This window comes from Podarcis muralis, chromosome 1 (assembly GCF_964188315.1).
Source record: "Podarcis muralis chromosome 1, rPodMur119.hap1.1, whole genome shotgun sequence".
Taxonomy (NCBI): domain Eukaryota; kingdom Metazoa; phylum Chordata; class Lepidosauria; order Squamata; family Lacertidae; genus Podarcis; species Podarcis muralis.
Genome location: NC_135655.1, coordinates 81,230,805 through 81,248,840, shown reverse-complemented (window position 1 = coordinate 81,248,840; position 18,036 = coordinate 81,230,805). Strand labels below are relative to the sequence as shown.

Below are 18,036 nucleotides of genomic sequence, written 5' to 3'. Positions count from 1 at the left end.
AGTCAAACGCCAACTCCTGCCTTCATATAGTTCCCCCCATGGTGCCACCGGGTGATCACTTTGCTCTGTAGCATTGTAGGGCTGGCCCCGATTCTGGCCCAGGTCAAGCTGCACTGCAGCGCCTCTTGCTGCCCCTGCTCTTAAAGTGGTAAGTGGGTCCTCTTGTGGGTTAACAGGAACTGCTGGGGACAGGTGCCCTTTCAGGACACTTTGCTCTTAACTGCCCCTCCCACTCGGAGACCCAATAAGCATTCACCAGTCTCCTAGCAACTTCACCATGGACACTCACTGAACAGAGATGCTCAGAGAGACATGGGCAGGGACACTCGTCTGCTAGAAGCCCAACCAAATATTCCATGCAAAAGGCTGCAAACACACCCCCAGCAAATAAATCTGGGCAAATCACAAAATACTGAAAATGTGACTCCTGGACCTTCATGAATTAAACAGAAGCTGTTTAAATGTTACCCTTAGTTGATTAATTTGTCCTAAGTGCAAAATGGAGCAGTAGTTACACAATAAAAAGGAAGGAAGGAGGGGAACTTCAACAACCAGTACTCAGGGGCAGGAAAGCTGAGACTGTGGTCTGTACAGGGGGCAAGGAAGGGTCAAAAGTGGGAAAACCTTCCCAGGCTCTGCTCTAAACTCAGAGACTTTAAGCGGACTGTTTTAGTTTGAGCATTTGGGATAAAATGCTGTAATTTAGTATCTGTCCAGAAGGTTTTGTGGAAAAGCACACACTTAAAAAGGCAAAATAAAAGAATGCTAGGAAATTTGCCTGTCTGATAAGATGCTCTGCATATCTGGCAATGGAAATGCATCAATACAAATCTTGCATCCTTGCTTAAGGCAGCAAAATGAACAGACATGTATGGAATACTGTATTTACTCGAATGTAACAAACACCTTTTTTGGCCATATCACATAGTGAAAATTAGGGTGCGCTTTAGATTTGATGGTGCATTTATATTCGCCAGCAAATACTTTTCTCGTTTCAAGGTTTTGAAAACTGAGGTGCGCATTAGGTTCAATTGCACATTAGATGCGTGTAAATATGGTATTAATGTCGGTCAAAGAAAGGTAAGACTTTCAGACCAAGTAATCCTTTGCTCCTAAATATATACCAAAACAGGTCTTGCCTTCTTTTTGACTTCCTTTTGAACCCACCTAGAGGTTTGCTATATAGCTGAGGGGCAAAGGTGGTTAACAACAGAATTTATAGAATGTAGTTCCTATTCAAATTCTTGAGTAATCCACAGTGGTAGGCTTTTGTGGTATAAAACTGTCCATGCTTAGTTAAAAACTTTCTGTTTAAAAGCTATTGTGATGTCATTCCATCTTCAAAGAAGTGGATTCCAGGTTTGTATTTAACAACTTCTGGTAGCCATAGGCAACCAAGAATTCCACACTGGCAAGGAAGTGCACAGAATTCCATGCAAACCAGTAAGTGGGCTGGTGGAGAAGGGATGGATTGTTCTGATCCTGGTATATACCCAACAAGGAAGCATAGCCCACTAGCTTCTTAGCTGGCTAGTAAACAATTTTGCTAGTTGGTAATTCTTGTTGACATATGTGTAAGGCTGTCATGTTCCCACTTTAAGGGAGGGCTTCACCTAGTGGTCAGCTTCATTGTTACAGTTCGCCAGTTGCTTCAAAAACACCAATGATAGCATCTACTTGTCTGAGGAGAACAAGCTATAGCTTTTCTAGGAATGACTTACAGAACTTTGGGACAATTTAGAGGTCTTCTCCATATTTCTGGAGTGTTTGCATAAATCTTTTGCTTTACAGTTTACTGTTTGCCCCAGGGTTGTACCATGCCCTGGTCAAAACAGAAATCCTTCCCTGACACTTGAACCATACAGTGGTTGACCTGCAAAGGTGGGAGGTGAATTAGACTGTCACCTGATTTAGGCAAGGAAGGTGCACACTTATGTAAATCCCAGGAACATGGGATGCAGAAGGAAGACATGCAATACTGGCAGCGACCAGAGTTGAGTCCAAAGATAAACCCGTCTGCAATAGTCTCTACTGCATTAAAGTCATCCCAGAGTACAGAGTTTGAGGAGCAACAGTAGACCGGAATTTACCAAAAGGACCTTCTCAGCTTTGCTACTGTGAGACATTAGATGGTACTTTGCTCAAGTGAGCTGGTAACTACTGGAAACTGGAGAGAGGAGCAAGTTTAAGGACCAAGAACAATACTACACAAAGTGCAACCGCATGTAGCTGTTTGTTCCACTGTGCCCAGTTGAGCTCTCCCCCACAGAATTGTAGCTCAGAGCCTTTCTGGGATTCTGACTGCTCAGGGATCTCTTGCCCTCTTAGAGACACTTCTGGATAGATTGCTGCCACTTGGCTCAGGTGGCCTCGGTGGAATGGAGTGCCTTCCATCAGCTTCAGCTGGTGGCCCAGCTATGCCTCCATAAGGAACAGCCTAACTTCTGTTGTCTATGCTGCTCCGGTAACCTCTAGGCTAAATTACTGCAATGCACTACACATGGGGCTGTCTTTGGGAAATGCAGATGGTGCAGAATTCAATGGCCCAGTTGCTCACTGGGCAAGATGGTCTGAGCACATCACACCAATCCTGGCCTGACTGCACTGGCTACCGATTTAGTTTCCGACCCCAACTCAAAGTGCTGGTTTTGACTTATAAAGCCTTATGTAGCTCAGGACCCCAATGCCTCCAGGACCGCTTCTCCCTATATGAAAGAACCCAGACCCTGCAATTGTCATCTGAGGAGGTTCTTTATGTCCCCAATCTGCCAGAGGTCCGGAGGGCAGCAACACAAAAATTGGCCTTTTCAGTGGTGGCTCCTTGCTTGTGGAATGCTCGCCTGGCACCTTCATTATGTATCTTTAGGCAGTAGGCAAAAACATTCCTTTTCTGTCAGACCTATGGCTTTTTTGCATGGGTGAGATATTTTAATTTAGTTTTTTTAAGAATAGAATATTAAAAAGACTTTTTAAAAATGCTGGTTTAATGCATGTATGTGTTTGCTCAAAATACTTTAAGTCACATTGAGTTGCTGTGGCAAAAAAGCAACTAATAAATAATATTTATAATATTTATAATAATAATAACCCCCTTGCAAAGTTCTCAAAGGCTGGCCTGATGGCAACCCCCAGTAGATGGGAAACAAAGCTACAACTGTGATGCCATGGGTCTGGTGATCAAGTCCGCAAAATTTCAGCATCCTACGGCCCTCAGCCCTTAATTCTTCTGAAGGCTTTCTCTTTACACTTCTCCTTCTGGTTTGCTCCACGATTGTAAAAATCTGATTTGATGTACTGTTTATGGATTACAATTCCCATCACGTCCTTTTCTTATACTGAGTCGTGCCTTCAATGCAATTCTTTCGACTGGCCACAGTGTGGCCACACTGGGCTAAGAAAGCACAGCCAGCTAACTACAGGGGATTCAGGATGAGCAGAGGCTTATATATTTTGCTAAAATGGGTGATGTCACAGACGGCTTATAAATCCAAAACCCACCAGATCATATCTCTCTTCTCAAAAGAGGGAAATGCTGCAGTGGCTCTGAAAGTTCTATGATTAAAGCCTGCAGAGCCAATGATCTGGGAAGCATCCAGCGGCCCCCTTCCCGCCGGCCGGCTCAGAGCCAGAGCGTCTGGCAGCAGCACACTTACATTGATCATGGCATTGGACGTGATGCGGAAGAGGGTGGCGCGCTCGTTGACCTGCTTGATCTTCTCGTTGCTCTCGGCAGGCAGCTTGAGGGTCTCCAGTTCGCTGAGCGAGCGCTGCAAGGCCGTCCCGTGCTTGGCAATCAGGTCGTTGCAGGTGCTGAGATCCTCCACCTTGCTAGAGAGGGTGCGCAGGGTGTTCTGCAGTTCCGTCTTGTCTGTCTGAGACACTGATTCTTCATCACCCGACTCGTCTGTGGGGAAAAGGCTGCAGCTGTTAACACCTTCAAGGCAAGGCTCACCCCAGAAGCAGATGCATTTCCAGGTCCTCCTTTATTCTCAGCACTGGCGCCTAGCTTCAGGGGACTAAAGGGAGCCTGTTTCCTCTCCCCACCCCCACCCGCCATCATTATGTGATCCCTTCCCATAGTCCAGTGAAGATACTGGCCAATGTTGGGGCTATAGGTAGCTAACAGGGAAATCTCTCTTGCCAGTTCAATGGTTTGTTGAAGCAAAGGACAGGATTTCTAATCCCACCCCTCCATTTTAGCAAGGAACTAAGGTGTAAATTGTGGTACTACAGATATTATTGATTTCAGGGTTGGTGGTGTTTTGGTTTTTTTTAAATCCTTTTCTGAGTATATAGGCAAAGCAGTGGAATCAAAGCAGAAATAAAACTTGCAGTGATAAAAAACAATAATCCCAAAGCTAATTGGGAGCAATAAAGACAGTATAAATATTCAAAGGGTTAAGATCATTGGGAACCTCTGAAAAGTAGCAGCCTTAAGGTCTGATTTCACTATCTGTGCTCCTTAAAGCAGAAGTGAGAAATATATTGGCAAAACCAAGTATCCCACGCCTACTGTATGCAACACCTCCTAGTTGCAAGCGATGAGTCTATTTATAAGAGTTGTGATGTTTAAACACATTTCTCCACACTGCTAGATCATGCCATTTCTCTGGAAAGTCTTACATTGTTCGGAGCCCAATCTCTTGTGTAACTTTCCTCCCTCCAACAGTGGGTTTATAATGCTAGGAATGCTCTGGCGAGTGTGTGGGTACAGGTCTTTCTCTTGCAATACCAGAACTCAAGGTTACCCTGTGAAACCGATTGGTGGCAAGTCCAAGACAGACAAAAGAAAAGTAGCTGTGTCTCTTGAAGCAGTTAACATATGGAATTCAAACACCGTAAGCAACCATTAAATAAAAATGGCCCCTTGTTTTTCTTTGAAAAAGATTGGACAAAATGAATTTAGAATGTGTCTTTTAGGTATTATTAGCAATGATACTTAAATGGAACTCGCATGCTCAGTAGCAAGATGTTGGAGATAAACAACAGAAGACCCATCTCTCTCTCTTTTTTGGGGGGGGGGGTACATTGGAGGAAGACCATCACTTTTCATGCCCCGTTTGTGATCTTTCAGAGGCATATGGCAGGCTGCTCTTAAAATGAGGAAGTAGATGGACTTTTGGTCCAACTCAGCAAGACAGTCCTTACATTCTAGTGATTAAAAAACACACACAAATGGTTGGCTCACTCTTGTGCTTCGTCACTACCAACAAGTAATGAGTCCCAAAGTAGAATGATAAGGAACTTACAAAAAACTATCCGGTCGGATGGGGGAATGTCTGCTGCAAGCAATCAAGAGAAATACTATTCAACAATGAGACATGAAGTCGCTGAGAGGAAGAGTACATGAGAGCACAGTATCTAGACGGCAACATTTTGAGTGTCAACATAGCAGATAAATTAGATAGACACGCAAACAGGGAGAGAGAGAGAGCAGGTATTAACATTTGGGAGTCGGAGTTTCAGTATCATGAGCTTGGAATCTCGTGCTGTGGATAATGACGATGCACACAAATAAATGCCTCTCTCTCCCATTATTTCTTTAGCTTTAGGTTTAAAAGGGGATGGGGGACCAGGATAATGAAAATTCAACAGAGCTAAGAAGGGCTAATATTGGAAACTCTGATGCCTAAGTCACAACACAATCTAATGTTACTGGGCAAAGGACATTTTGTTTTGAAAACACTGAAGAAATTCTTTCTGGTAAAGCTGCCAGATACCTCTTCTTTTTCTTTAGAATTCTATGAAAATAAAACAAAACCCCCATCAGTAGCTGGTGGCACATTTTCCACTTCTTTCCCCTTCTACACAGAGCAAATATGTCCTACGGAGAAGAGACAAACATGTTTGAGACACCAGATGGGGGGACCCAGGAGTCGAGGGACCAAAACTCCTTCAATTCAATGCATGATTTATTCAATACAAAAATGGACATTGGGCACTTGCTTTTGACACTTATTTTACCTAATCAGATACATCAGCTACTGTCAGCTACTGACAGATGCTTTAGCTCAGGAGCCACCAGATTATAATGCGAGGCTCAGCTGATTGGGTAATGTGCAAAGCAGATTTGGTACTGACTGCTAAAATGCACTTTTGGTTTGGGAAACAGAAAGCTAACCATTCTGAAAAGCCTGATGCTTAAAAATATAGCCACATTTTCCAGAGGCCTCATGCTATAAACCACAATGGCCCCAAGTGGCCTGTTTCCTTGGTATGTCACACGCACAAGGCAAAGGACACCGAGCAATTTGTATGAGTAACAAACATTTGGTGTTTGGCAGAAAACCTTGCCCCAAGGAGTTGGTGCTCTAAATAGGATGGAACAGGACAAACTGGAAGAGATGCGCCCTCATGTTAACCCCATGGCCTAGAATAGACTAGGAATTGTTCTCTGCAGGTATTTTAGCCTATATGCGTTTCACAGGTGAGGCTACCTACCAAGGGTAGCCCAAAATCACAAACAAACAAGCAGGGTAGGATGAGGAGAACAGAAGACTCAGCTACTTCCTGTTTGCCCCAGTGCTATTAGCCAACACCAAATCTGCTCAGAAGATCTCATTTCTCCATTTGTCTCATTGATTTTCCTGGGTGTCTCCCTCCACAATAAGCTCTCTTGAGTTTCTCAGCGCTCACCCACACCCACCTCCTGCTTCATTTGCACTGCCCTGAACACACCCTTTACCTGATTCTGCCAGCATCTTGACAGCTTTGGCCTTGGCCAGCTCTAGAGCCGTGACCCAGCGCTGCCTCTCAACCTCTGAGTTGGCCTTCAGGTGGTAGGTCTGTGCCCCTCCGTTGGAAATGATGAAGTTGCAGGAGTCCTCCACTGTGATGTTAGCCGTGGCCAGGTTGATGGTTCCACGGCAGGTGTGTCGCATCTCTGCCTTCGATCTGCCGGAAGGACAAAGTAGGAGGGCGGTCACCAGGGCATGAAGAAGCACAAGCTTCAGAGGTCTAATCTCAAGACGCAGAATAATGAGACAAGGGCACCACATTTGGGAACTGACAGCAAGTGAGAGTCCTAGGTATCTGTCCTTTCCAGGGCAATAGGGAATGATGGGTCAACAGCTACAAGGAAGAAACACCACTGTGTTTCCCTGACTGGTATGTAAACTGTCTGCTGCTATTCCCACATGTAGGTAGCTGTCTGAGAATGTCCACCATAGCAGATTGCAGAATAGGAGCCACCTGATGCCATGAGATTCAAATAATAAAAAAGGCAGATGTCTAGTTCTTGGAACAATGGAAGTCAGCTAGAGGAGAGGGGGCAGAAATGTGCAGGTGGGGTTTTTTTCAAAATGAAAAGATTGAGAACAGGAAGGGGATTGGCTGGAAACTTAAGTGGACTGCGACAGTAGCAGAACGTCTTCTGTCTAGTGCAACTACCAATAAGAATTCTACTGTCTCGCATTTCTGATCCTTTCAACATACCTCTAGCGTACAGGCACACCCTAAACTTCACACAACCCCTAGTTATCCTTTGTGCAGCACTGTTTTGATTTGCAAACGTTTTGGATGTGCTTTAGCTCTCTTGACAACCTGGTGAGGCAGCAATTTCCAGAAAGGCAGCAAACACAAATACTCCTTTTGGTGAGGCAGGTGAATAATACTTTATGGATGGAAAAGAAACTAGCAACTTGGCTAATGAGTCCATGGCAGAAATGGATTATGGAGACCTTAGTTTGACTCATTTAGGAGGCTTTTTAGATAAAAACAAACATGCATGAAAACATGGCTGGATTATACTACAGGTGATTGACATGGGAAGGATTCAGTCATATGATCTATGTATCTAGTTATCTAGCCTTCCCGCTGCCATATTAGTTTTCTTTGTGTAGGACCTATTGATGGTCCATGGAGGAACATGAAAATCAAGTGCAGACTGAGGTACTAAAGTCCAGGAACAGTTTTACCAGAGGGCTATTTGTCCAGAGCTGTCTCCTGCTTTGGACTGTATTAGCTGGGTTTCCAAGTCCTACCCCGTTTCCCCAAAATGGTGCAGTGGTACCTTGGTTCTCAAACACCTTGGTACTCAAACAGCTTGGAACCCAAACACTACAAACCCAGAAGTAAGTGTTCTGGTTTGTGAACTTTTTTCAGAAGTCAAATGTGCTCTGTTTTGAGTGTTACACTTCCCATTTGTGTCACACTTCCGTTTTGAGTGCCACACTTCCATTTGAGTGTTACGCTGAGGTCTGTCTGCTTTTGGTATTTATTTTGCATTTTTACTTCTGCGGCTCTTTTTCGTTTGTTTTTGTGACTGTGTGGAACCCAGTTCAGCTACTGACTGATTGATTGTGACTGCAGCACATTGTTTATTGCTTTCATTTTATGGTCTCGTTAGATAGTAAAATTCATGTTAAATTGTTGTTTTAGGGTTTGTTTTCAAAAGTGTGGAATGGATTAATCCATTTTGCATTACTTTCTAAGGGAAGCGCACCTTGGTTTTGGAATGCTTTAGTTTTGGAACGGACTTCCGAAACGGATTCAGTTTGAGAACCAAGGTACCACTGTATAACCAAACTGTCATTTGTCCAATGTATGGCAATCAGATACAGTCTGCACAAAGTTGTAGGCATCCTGTCACTTGCGTTGACTAATCATTAAACTGACGTGCTGAAAGTTAGTGAGCAAGTTATTTACCACTCACTTTCTCAAATGCTTGGCAATACTGCACAGCCCAAATAGAAGTTGTTTCCCCACTTTACAAAATATGTAAAGTGATTCCCTGGCTGGGATGACCCCCTTGAGTGGGGCAGAAGGGAAGGGAAAAGTCTCCTCTCTGTTACTGTGATCACTAGTGGCAGGCATTTCTATTAATAGGGCAATCTCTTGAACTTTGCAGAGCGTCCTGATAATTTCAACAAGCTGGCCGTCCCAGCCACACACGCAAGAGCGGACAGGCCAGATGGTGGGGGATTTTACATTCAATATTGGGACTCGGCCAGACTTGTAGGAGTTTGGGGGCGTTAAAGCCAGAACTAGATGCAGACCAATGCGTCTAAACTCAGAGAAAATGCTGGATTTTCAAGAAGCACATTCACAAGATAAGGGTGTGCATGCATGCGTGCGTGCGTTTGTGCACCACAGTCCTTCCCAAGATACAAGACTCTTGTCTACACGCTCATTAATGCAATGCACACACACAAACATATGAATATTTATATTATAGTTTCATTCACTGATGGGTGTTTCAGATAAAGTCTAATGGTAATTCCACAACACAGAAAAATTCTCTGCGATTCCTTCAAATGTCCAGAAATTGGGCATTTTTACCCTCTCCCTCAAAACACAGGGAGAGATCTGTCTCAACACCAAACAATGAAATGAAATATTGGGCTGAAGGAATTACGGGGATAGACAGAATTTGCCGTAGCATCCAGAAAAACCAAGTTTGATATTGGGTCTACATGTAACCTATTGAACTTGAGCCACTCTACAATGGAAAACAGTAATATATCTATTATAGATATTATTATAGGTACAATTATTAAAGATATCATTATCTTTTATAGCTATTATTCAACAGAGCAGACGCACTGCTCTGTTGAGTGTGTTATTTCAACGGATCTACTCAGAGTAAAAGTTAAGTCAATTACCACTCAGCCGATTCATTTGCACGTTTGTATACAGTATATGTGTATCACATATCCTCAAGACACAGGCCTACAGGGAATTCCAGAGCTTGCCAGGAAGTCTCATGGATGGGAGCCCAGTGTGGATGAGGCAGTTGGAATGCAAAAGGCCTCCAGACAGCCAGGCCACCATTCATTTCAGTCCCCAATTTTCTCAACATTCCCTCTGCCCAAGGCTGCGCTTACAGCTTTCCCAGTTTTGCAGAAACGACTAAGTATACATTCCGCCTACCTTAAGGCTCGCCAAACCCCTCCCCGCTCTCAGCCCAAGACAAGAACAAAGTTCCCTATGTATTGACCTGGTACAAGGCAGAGCCATCTCCTTTCCACTGCAAGGCTGAGTAGCACATAGGCAACAACAATGCACACACACAGCCTGCTTGGGGCTGGCACAGAGAAACTGCCAGAATGCTTCATCGCAGAGGCCCCGAGTTTACTGCTTCCTCCTAAAGCTTGGACAGAGGGTAACTTGGCATTCCTTCCTTCCAGCAGGCTGAGTCCACTGGGGAAATATGAGCCTGGCTTGCCAGCTATTCTTATCCTCCAGAGTCCAGTTACTTTATGAATAATACAGACCAAACTACGGGAGAGGGGCTAACAAGTCAGCCATCTCTGCCTAAGGCATGGCTCCCTCAAAATATATGTTCGCTGGCTAAAAGCCAGGATGCCTACACAGGGGCAAATTCCCAAAGAAGTGGCACAGGGTGATTTTAATACCGTTGGCTAGATTTGGTGTGAGGAAAGGAAGGGTCTGCACTAACAATATAGGTTTGATTTCATTCAAAGATGAGTAGACAACACACTGATGGAGTCATTAATAAGAAGGGGCTGCAGACAGTCATCCATAGTATGTTTGTCTGGAGGCAGCAGACCCCGAATCTCAACACCAATAATCCCATGGCATTCCCCTGACAGTAGCCAGTACTCCTGGATACTGGCTATTTTAGTCTTCCTTGGAGGTTTGTACAAAACATTCCTTCCTATAGGACCGCTAAAGCCACCCTCCTTGCCACCCTCACAAAATATGGATCAGGAGATAAGTAGAGCACAACAAATAGTCCAAGTGAACATCACTAGTGCAAGTACTTTACCAAAACCTCATCAGAAGGGACTTAGTGTCTCATTAGCACATTCTTATAATAGAGGGCAGATGGGACTCATAGGAAAAAGACAAAGGTCACCCTACTACCTGTGCCTACAGCACTGCACAACTGATGTTGTGATACATTCAACCGATCAGTAAATATGTCATATATCCAGGCACGTCAGAGAGAAATTGTATGTAAAGTAGACCAGGATCTGGAGGGGTAGCAATAACTCTGGAAAGGGACATGTCTCCACTACAAATTTAAATTGGTTTAACTATCACAATTCCTAACCAAGGGTTCCTGGAAGTTATAGTTGTGTCCAGAGGCTCTACCTTCCAAAGTACATTGAGGGGGCCTGATGCAACGTCCTGACATCGCTCCTGCCCAGCTCTGTGTTCAGCCTCAACAATGGGGGCCTTGGGCTCCTCAAAAAAGCTACAGTTCAATATCCTTTGCAGGAAAGCGTGAAAGCTAACTCAAACTATTGCAGAGGTGCCTCGGCTCAGTGTACCTGAAGGAGCATTTCTACCCTCATCATTCTGCCTGGACACTGAGATCTAGCTCCAAGCGCCTTCTGGTGGTTCCCTCACTGCAAGAAGTGCAGTTACAGGGAACCAGGCAGAGGGCCTTCTCGGTAGTGGCGCCCACCCTGTGGAACGCCCTTCCACCAGATGTCAAGAAAATAAACAACTATCTGACTTTTAGAAGACATCTGAAGGCAGTCTTGTTTAGGGAAGTTTTTAATGTTTGATATTTTACTCTGTTTTTAATATCCTGTTGGAAGCTGCCCAGAGTGGCTGGGGAGGCCCAGCCGGATGGGCATAGTATATGTAATAAATGATGATGATGATGATGATGATTATTATTATTATTATTAAGTTAGAGACTAACTCTCTTATGTTTCTGAGGAGCATACAATTCACAACAGAAAGGAAGACAAAACTGGCCATGTATTAGATTTGCATAATTTACTGTTTACTATCAGTCAGAACCCAAAGCATCACCCTCATAATCCTTTTTAAACATGGAAGTGACAATAGGTTATGTATGGCCCATTAACACAGGACAACCCAAACCTGGCAAAAGCATAGGATATTAACTGCAACACCTCAATCTATGTGTCACACCATCACATATATAAGCAAAAAGCACCATCCTTTCCTTTTCACCTACGGGTTTCTAAACCACCCCATGGATCTAATAAGACCCATTCCAAAGTCTATAACATCCAATTTAAATGATGAGAGCCTCAGTTTGGCTGTACTGATTTAAATCAGTATTGCCATTTTTAAATGTATGCATTTCCTGAACAAGCAAGTGTACTGATCTATTGGGTAGTAACTAAACAGAACCTTTGTATAACCTAGGATCAACCAAAACCTTTGATCCCGAAGCCAACATGCCTTTTGCACTGCAGAATGATATCTGTTCAGAGAGAAAAAAAGATTTCTGCTTGGCTTTCTCTGTTCACATGCCAGATCACTTACCTGAAGACTAAAGGCTGCAATCTCTATGTAGATTTACTTGAGATTAAATTCCACTAAACACAATGGGCACTTACTTCTGAACAGACATACAGTGGTACCTTGGTTTAAGAACGTCCGGTTTAAGAACGATTTGGTTCACAAACTCCGCAAAACAGGAAAGTGTCTTGGTTTGAGAACTTTACCTCGGTCTAGGAACAGAACCCGAATGGTGGAAGGACACTGGTGGCAAGAGGCCTCATTAGGGAAAGTGCACCTCGGTTTAAGAATGGTTTTGGTTTAAGAATGAACTTCCGGAATGGATTAAGTTCATAAACCGAGGTACCACTGTACACAGGTTTGGGTTTTAATGCTGTAATACTACTCATGCTTATTTGGAAGCAGGTCCCATTGAATCAAGTGAGATTTCCTTCCAAATAAACATGCGTACAGTTGAGCTATAATGGTGTCCAGAACTTTCAAGGAGCAAGAGCTGGTACTTAGCGGACAAAACAGTGTTTCTCCCAGCATTAGAAAGAAATAATATCCATGCTGCTTCCTTAAAGCCCTAAACATCAACATTTAACTGAACATGCCACAGGACGCATGATGTTGGGAGGGTGGAAAACAGTACAATCCAACCAATCTGGATATTTGTGGTGTTATATAGTATGACATTTCCTAGATCCACATGCATTGGATAACTGGTCTCCAACAGGAAGACACAGCAATGTATCACGTTTACTGCTTGATCTCTGATGTTGAATAATTTTCTAATAGACCTTGTTTTTGCATAGAAAAGCAAGCTGCAAATCAGAGGGCTTAATAGATGGCCATGATGAAGTTTTAGAGATTATGTGTAAGCATTCACTTGCTTGTTCGTACGGGCGCCTCTCAACTTACACAGGGGTTACGTTCTGGGGATAGCGCATAAAGCCAAAATTGCATATGGTCAAAACACACTGGGTTCAATGGTGGGTGGGATTGCCAAAGTATTTTCCCCCAAACACCTGCCCTTCTCCGCTATATATACCAGGCATGTCCAACAGGTAGATTGTGATCTACCGGTAGATCACTGGACGTCTACAGTAGATCACTGGATCCCCCCAAAGAAGCTGAACAACTGTGGCTCCCCTAAAAAAAGCTCAACATTTTACCTCCTCCCTGAAAAAACTCAACAACTTTAACCCGAATCTCCAAAAAGGGGGTAGGTTACTGCCAGTTTTTAACTCTGTGACTAGATCGCAGTCTCTTGGGAGTTGGCCACCCCTGATACAGTGGTACCTCGGGTTACATACGCTTCAGGTTACACACTCCACTAACCTAGAAATAGTGCTTCAGGTTAAGAACTTTGCTTCAGGATAAGAACAGAAATCGGGCTCCAGCAGCGTGGCGGCAACAGGAGGCCCCCATTAGCTAAAGTGGTGCTTCAGGTTAAGAACAGTTTCAGGTTAAGTATGGACCTCCGGAACGAATTAAGTACTTAACCCGAGGCACCACTGTATATACAGTCATACATTAGAACCCGAACAGAATCCATTCCAGAAGTCCGTTCAACTTCCAAAACATTAAGAAACCAAAGTGTGGCTTCTGATTGGCTGCAGGAAGCACCTGCAGCCAATCAAAAGTCACGGAATCCGCACTGGACATTCGGCTTCCAAAAATAGTTAGCAAACTGGAACAGTCACTTCTGTGTTTGCGGCGTTCAGGAGCCAAAACGTTCGAGAACTACGATATTCGAAAACCAAGATACAACTGTATATATATATATGTATATATCATGTAAACCTGCATGTGCACAATTTAAATGTGTGCTCAGTTAAGATTTTCTTTAAAATCCAGTTGCTTTAAAAGAGAAACACTATAAATATTAAAAAGAAAAAAATGATTTGGCAATATCCAACAGTAGTCATATTTAAGAGAAGACCCATTGAAACATTGGGTCTACTCAAAATTCAAAGTAGTTGGATTTTTCTTCTCCATTTTTAGCTGCTCTGAGCTTCAGGTTTCCAATTATGGGCTCTCTGATGTTCCTCAGCTGCCTGGTCTAAAGGCATTTATGACCTACTATGTGATACCATAACAGATAAGCTCATGGCAGCCAGAAAAGCCATAAACCTCAATGTGTGTATCAGAGCAGATCAACCAACAAGATGTCACTGGTCAAAGAGGACAATGAAATAAGTTGCAAGGTCAGAGGACAAGATTTATTGGGTGAATGAGTACACAGCCTATGAGTGAATGAGAACACAGTTCAGATGGGCCCTTAGCTAGTTATGAGTGAAAAATAAGCATTTTCCTAAACTTGGGCGAATAATCTTTCCTGTAACCCACTAGTGAAAAGGGGCTCTTTCTCTGTCAAACTGGTCACCACCATATTAGTCTGTTGTAACATGCACATCAAAGTCTTGTGGCTACTTAAAGACTAATGGATTTATTACAACCTTGCATTTTGCAACAAGGACTTCCATGCAGGTAAGTGAACAGGTTGGTGGAAGAAGGAAATGTGCTACTCCTTCACTAACCTGCTGCATTTCACGCTGGCCACAAACGAAAGGGTTTCTGTCCCTTTTGGTAGAAGGTCCGCTTTCTAAGATGCTACTAGCCTATTTTCCCATGCTGGCCATGGAGGAGGAGCTTCTAGCCTCTTAGCAGGCATTTAACAGGCTGATTTATTATGACAAAAGCTTTCAAGGTTGGAGTCCTGATGCATCTGACAAAGTGGACTCTGATCTACGAAACCTTCCTTATGCAACAATAAATTTTTTGCTTTTAAGGTGCCACAAGACTCCTTATTACTATTTGACCACACTCTTTGTTCCCTTTACTACTGCACCTTCAAGGTCTGTTTCTGAAAATGCATACTTTTAGTTCAAAATGTTAAGTTAACAGAGGCCCCACAAAAAATGTGCAAGGGGAAAGTTGTTGAAGGAGCCTCATTCGCACTCCAGACTTAACAGCAATGCAAAAGAACATCAACAGAGAAGAAAAGATGCATATGGCATAGTAAGGCAACACCTGCTACACAGCTAATTATTACCGGACACTGGATTAGGCTCCACCCACCTGTCAACCTTGACCCACAAGAGGTGGGGAAAATAACAATCTGGCTCATTGGCCAAATCTAGTTCTCCACCCATGGATTAGGGCTGCTATCCTTGGATGCAAGTGTCATTGACTATAATGAGAGCAAACATGCGTAAGATTGGGAGCCCAGATTCCAGAAACACTTCTCATTATTCCATATCTCCATTCACCCTCCCACTACTTAGATTTCCCTTCTCTTTAGGAAATAACACAGCTGACGAGCAAAGCAGGGGCAAAAATGAGAACCTGAGCTCTCTCCCTAAAAATCCCAGAGGCATTCCATTAAGTTAGTTTCAACATACTTTTGATTAGTAAGGTAGCTGGAATAATAGTTTTTCTCCAGAAGTTCTGTTTGATATGCTGCTTGACAATCCTCCTGTTTTATGAGTGGAATACAATTAGTTGAAGTAAGCACAATAGGTGCAAGCTTGGGCAGTATGTATGGAGGTCCTGGGATGCCCAGGCAACAAAACCCTCCTCTTAGCCTCACTGCTGTGGTCCAAAGGAAAGCAGAGCAGTATGTTTGGCACCAGCTGGGCTGCAATTGTTTGAAGAGATTTGTCTAATTCACAAATATATGTTCACTTAACATGCAGAGGTAGCTGGAATAGGAATGCACATGCAGTTTGGAAGAAAGTAGGTGAAAACTGCTGGGGCTTTACTATTCATCAGTGATATGGAGTAACATTTATGTGAAAGCACAAGGGTGGCGCAGACATACAACACAGCACTGAAAGCTATGAAGGGTTGCTTAGACAGGCAACATATAATGCTAAGTATTTGTTTCTGCATTTGCAGAAGACTCATGAAGAAACTGAATCATCTGAAGAAAAGTTTTGAAGCACGGATGGTTTGGGAACTCACAGTTTAAGTAAGTAACACAAGGTAGGTTTTGTCATAAATAAATGGCCTCATTGTTTGGTTTCATTACATTTGTAACACAGCCTTCCTTTATGGAGTACAGCAGCCCCCCCCCACTCGGCCCTCCATATGTTTTTTGGGACTACAACTCCCATCATCCCTAGTTAACAGGACCAGTGGTCAGGGATAATGGGAACTGTAGTCCCAAAACATCTGGAGGGCCAAGTTTGGGGATGCTTGGAGTACAGGGTTATCCTAATTTTCTTCACAATAAGGATGATTAAGTTGAGAGTTAGTTACATGCCCCAGGCTACTTGTTGAGCTTCACAGCCAAGCAGGAATTTGAACATAGCTCTCAATCCTAACAAGGGAAGGATGCATAGGGCAAATACAGTTTATGTGCAGCTTCTAACTTGCTGGGAAGAATTTCTCTCCTAACCAAGGAATGTTAGAAGCAGTGATTTCCGAAAAGCTATTTCTATTCCCAGCTTATGTGGCCCCTCTGCCAAATCCGCCACACCCAGAACACAGAACACAGGTCTTTTGGAAAAATGGCTTGTGACCATCATAGCATTATATCAACAGGGCTACATTTTTTGCATTTCTTTTTAAGTATCAAGTACTGTACACCAAAACACATCACAGAGGATGTATCTCTCAGACTGTGTGTTGCCCGTGCCATTGGCTGCAACAGAGAATCAAAAAGATGTGGCCCAGCGATGCTGCCAAGGATGTGGAGGAGGAGGAGGGTGTCTTAGAACACATTTGGCTTTTCTGCTGGCTGGCATCAAGGGAAGGAGAAAGCCGCAGAATGTCGCAGGTGTGGAGAAAGGGGAAATAATGCGGCTATCACCACCCTCATCTTCATGTCAGAATGCAGTACAGTGGTACCTCGGGTTAAGAACCTAATTCGTTCTGGAGGTCCGTTCTTAACCTGAAGTACCACTTTAGCTAATGGGGCCTCCTGCTGCAGCTGCCAGAGCACGATTTCTGTTCTCATCCTGAAGCAAAGTTCTTAACACGAGGTACTATTTCTGGGTTAGTGGAGTCTGTAACTCGAGGTACCACTGTACATGCCATGCATATCTGAGGTGGGGGTAGGAATGTAAGGCAGAATAGCTGAGGGGAGACTCAGAGGTGTGGAAGCCCCCCTGATGCTTCTCAAGACGTGGCTAAGCCATGACACCCTCATGCCACGTGGCAGGGAAGTGGCTGCTCCACACAGAGGAGGCTACTGCTGCTGCTCCTGCCACGCAGGCCTGTCCAGGGGGAGGAATGCCCAGCCGGGTGCAGGCCGGCCAGAGGGAAAGAGGGTTACAGGCCTTAGGAGGCGCCCTGGGCGCGACCGGAGCAGGAAAGGGGCGTGGCCGGCCACCCTGGCAGGGCCGGCAGACGGGGCGTGGCCTCACCTGTAGTAGCTCAGGAGCCCGTTGCTCAGCACGAACCAGCGCCGCTGATACCCTTTGATGTAATTGGTCCATTTGAAAAGCCAGCCCTCGCGGGCTGACCCGGAAGTGGAGCTGGTGGACCCGGAAGCGGAAGTAGAGCTCCCCCCTGGAGTGCCTGTCACCCCCCCTGGGGCCGGTCCCCCAGGGCCCAGGGTGCCTCCTCCGCCGCCAGGCCCCGGAGAGGGTAGCGGGGGCGCTGGGCCGGGCCCACAGGTCGCTCCTGGGACGGAGGCGACGGGGCCGCCCGCTCCGCCAGGCGTCGTCGCTGGGCCGGGTCCCGCCGCTCGTAACTCCGACATGGCACCGCGCAGCACCGCCGCCGCCTTCGCGAGCCCCGAACTGCCTCGGCCAACGAGAGACCAGGAACCGCCGGAGGCTGAGCGCCTCCCTCCTTCTTGGCTTCTCCCTCCCCCCAAACGATGCGCGTCGCGCCGTCACCCAACCCTCCCCA

The 18,036-nt window shown here is 44.7% G+C and overlaps 1 protein-coding gene across 1 annotated transcript in view; it reads right to left on the bottom strand.

The window, feature by feature from the left end:
• Window positions 1-18,036, bottom strand: part of OSBP (oxysterol binding protein) — a 26,920-nt gene extending 8,884 nt beyond the window's left edge. Inside the window, exons 1-3 of the mRNA XM_028738029.2 lie at window positions 17,547-18,036; window positions 6,686-6,894; window positions 3,654-3,904 (exon numbers count right to left, since the gene is read on the bottom strand). Of these exons, the coding sequence (XP_028593862.2) occupies window positions 3,654-3,904; window positions 6,686-6,894; window positions 17,547-17,884 (798 nt within the window). The 5' untranslated portion in view covers window positions 17,885-18,036. The remainder of the gene's footprint in view (window positions 1-3,653; window positions 3,905-6,685; window positions 6,895-17,546) is intronic.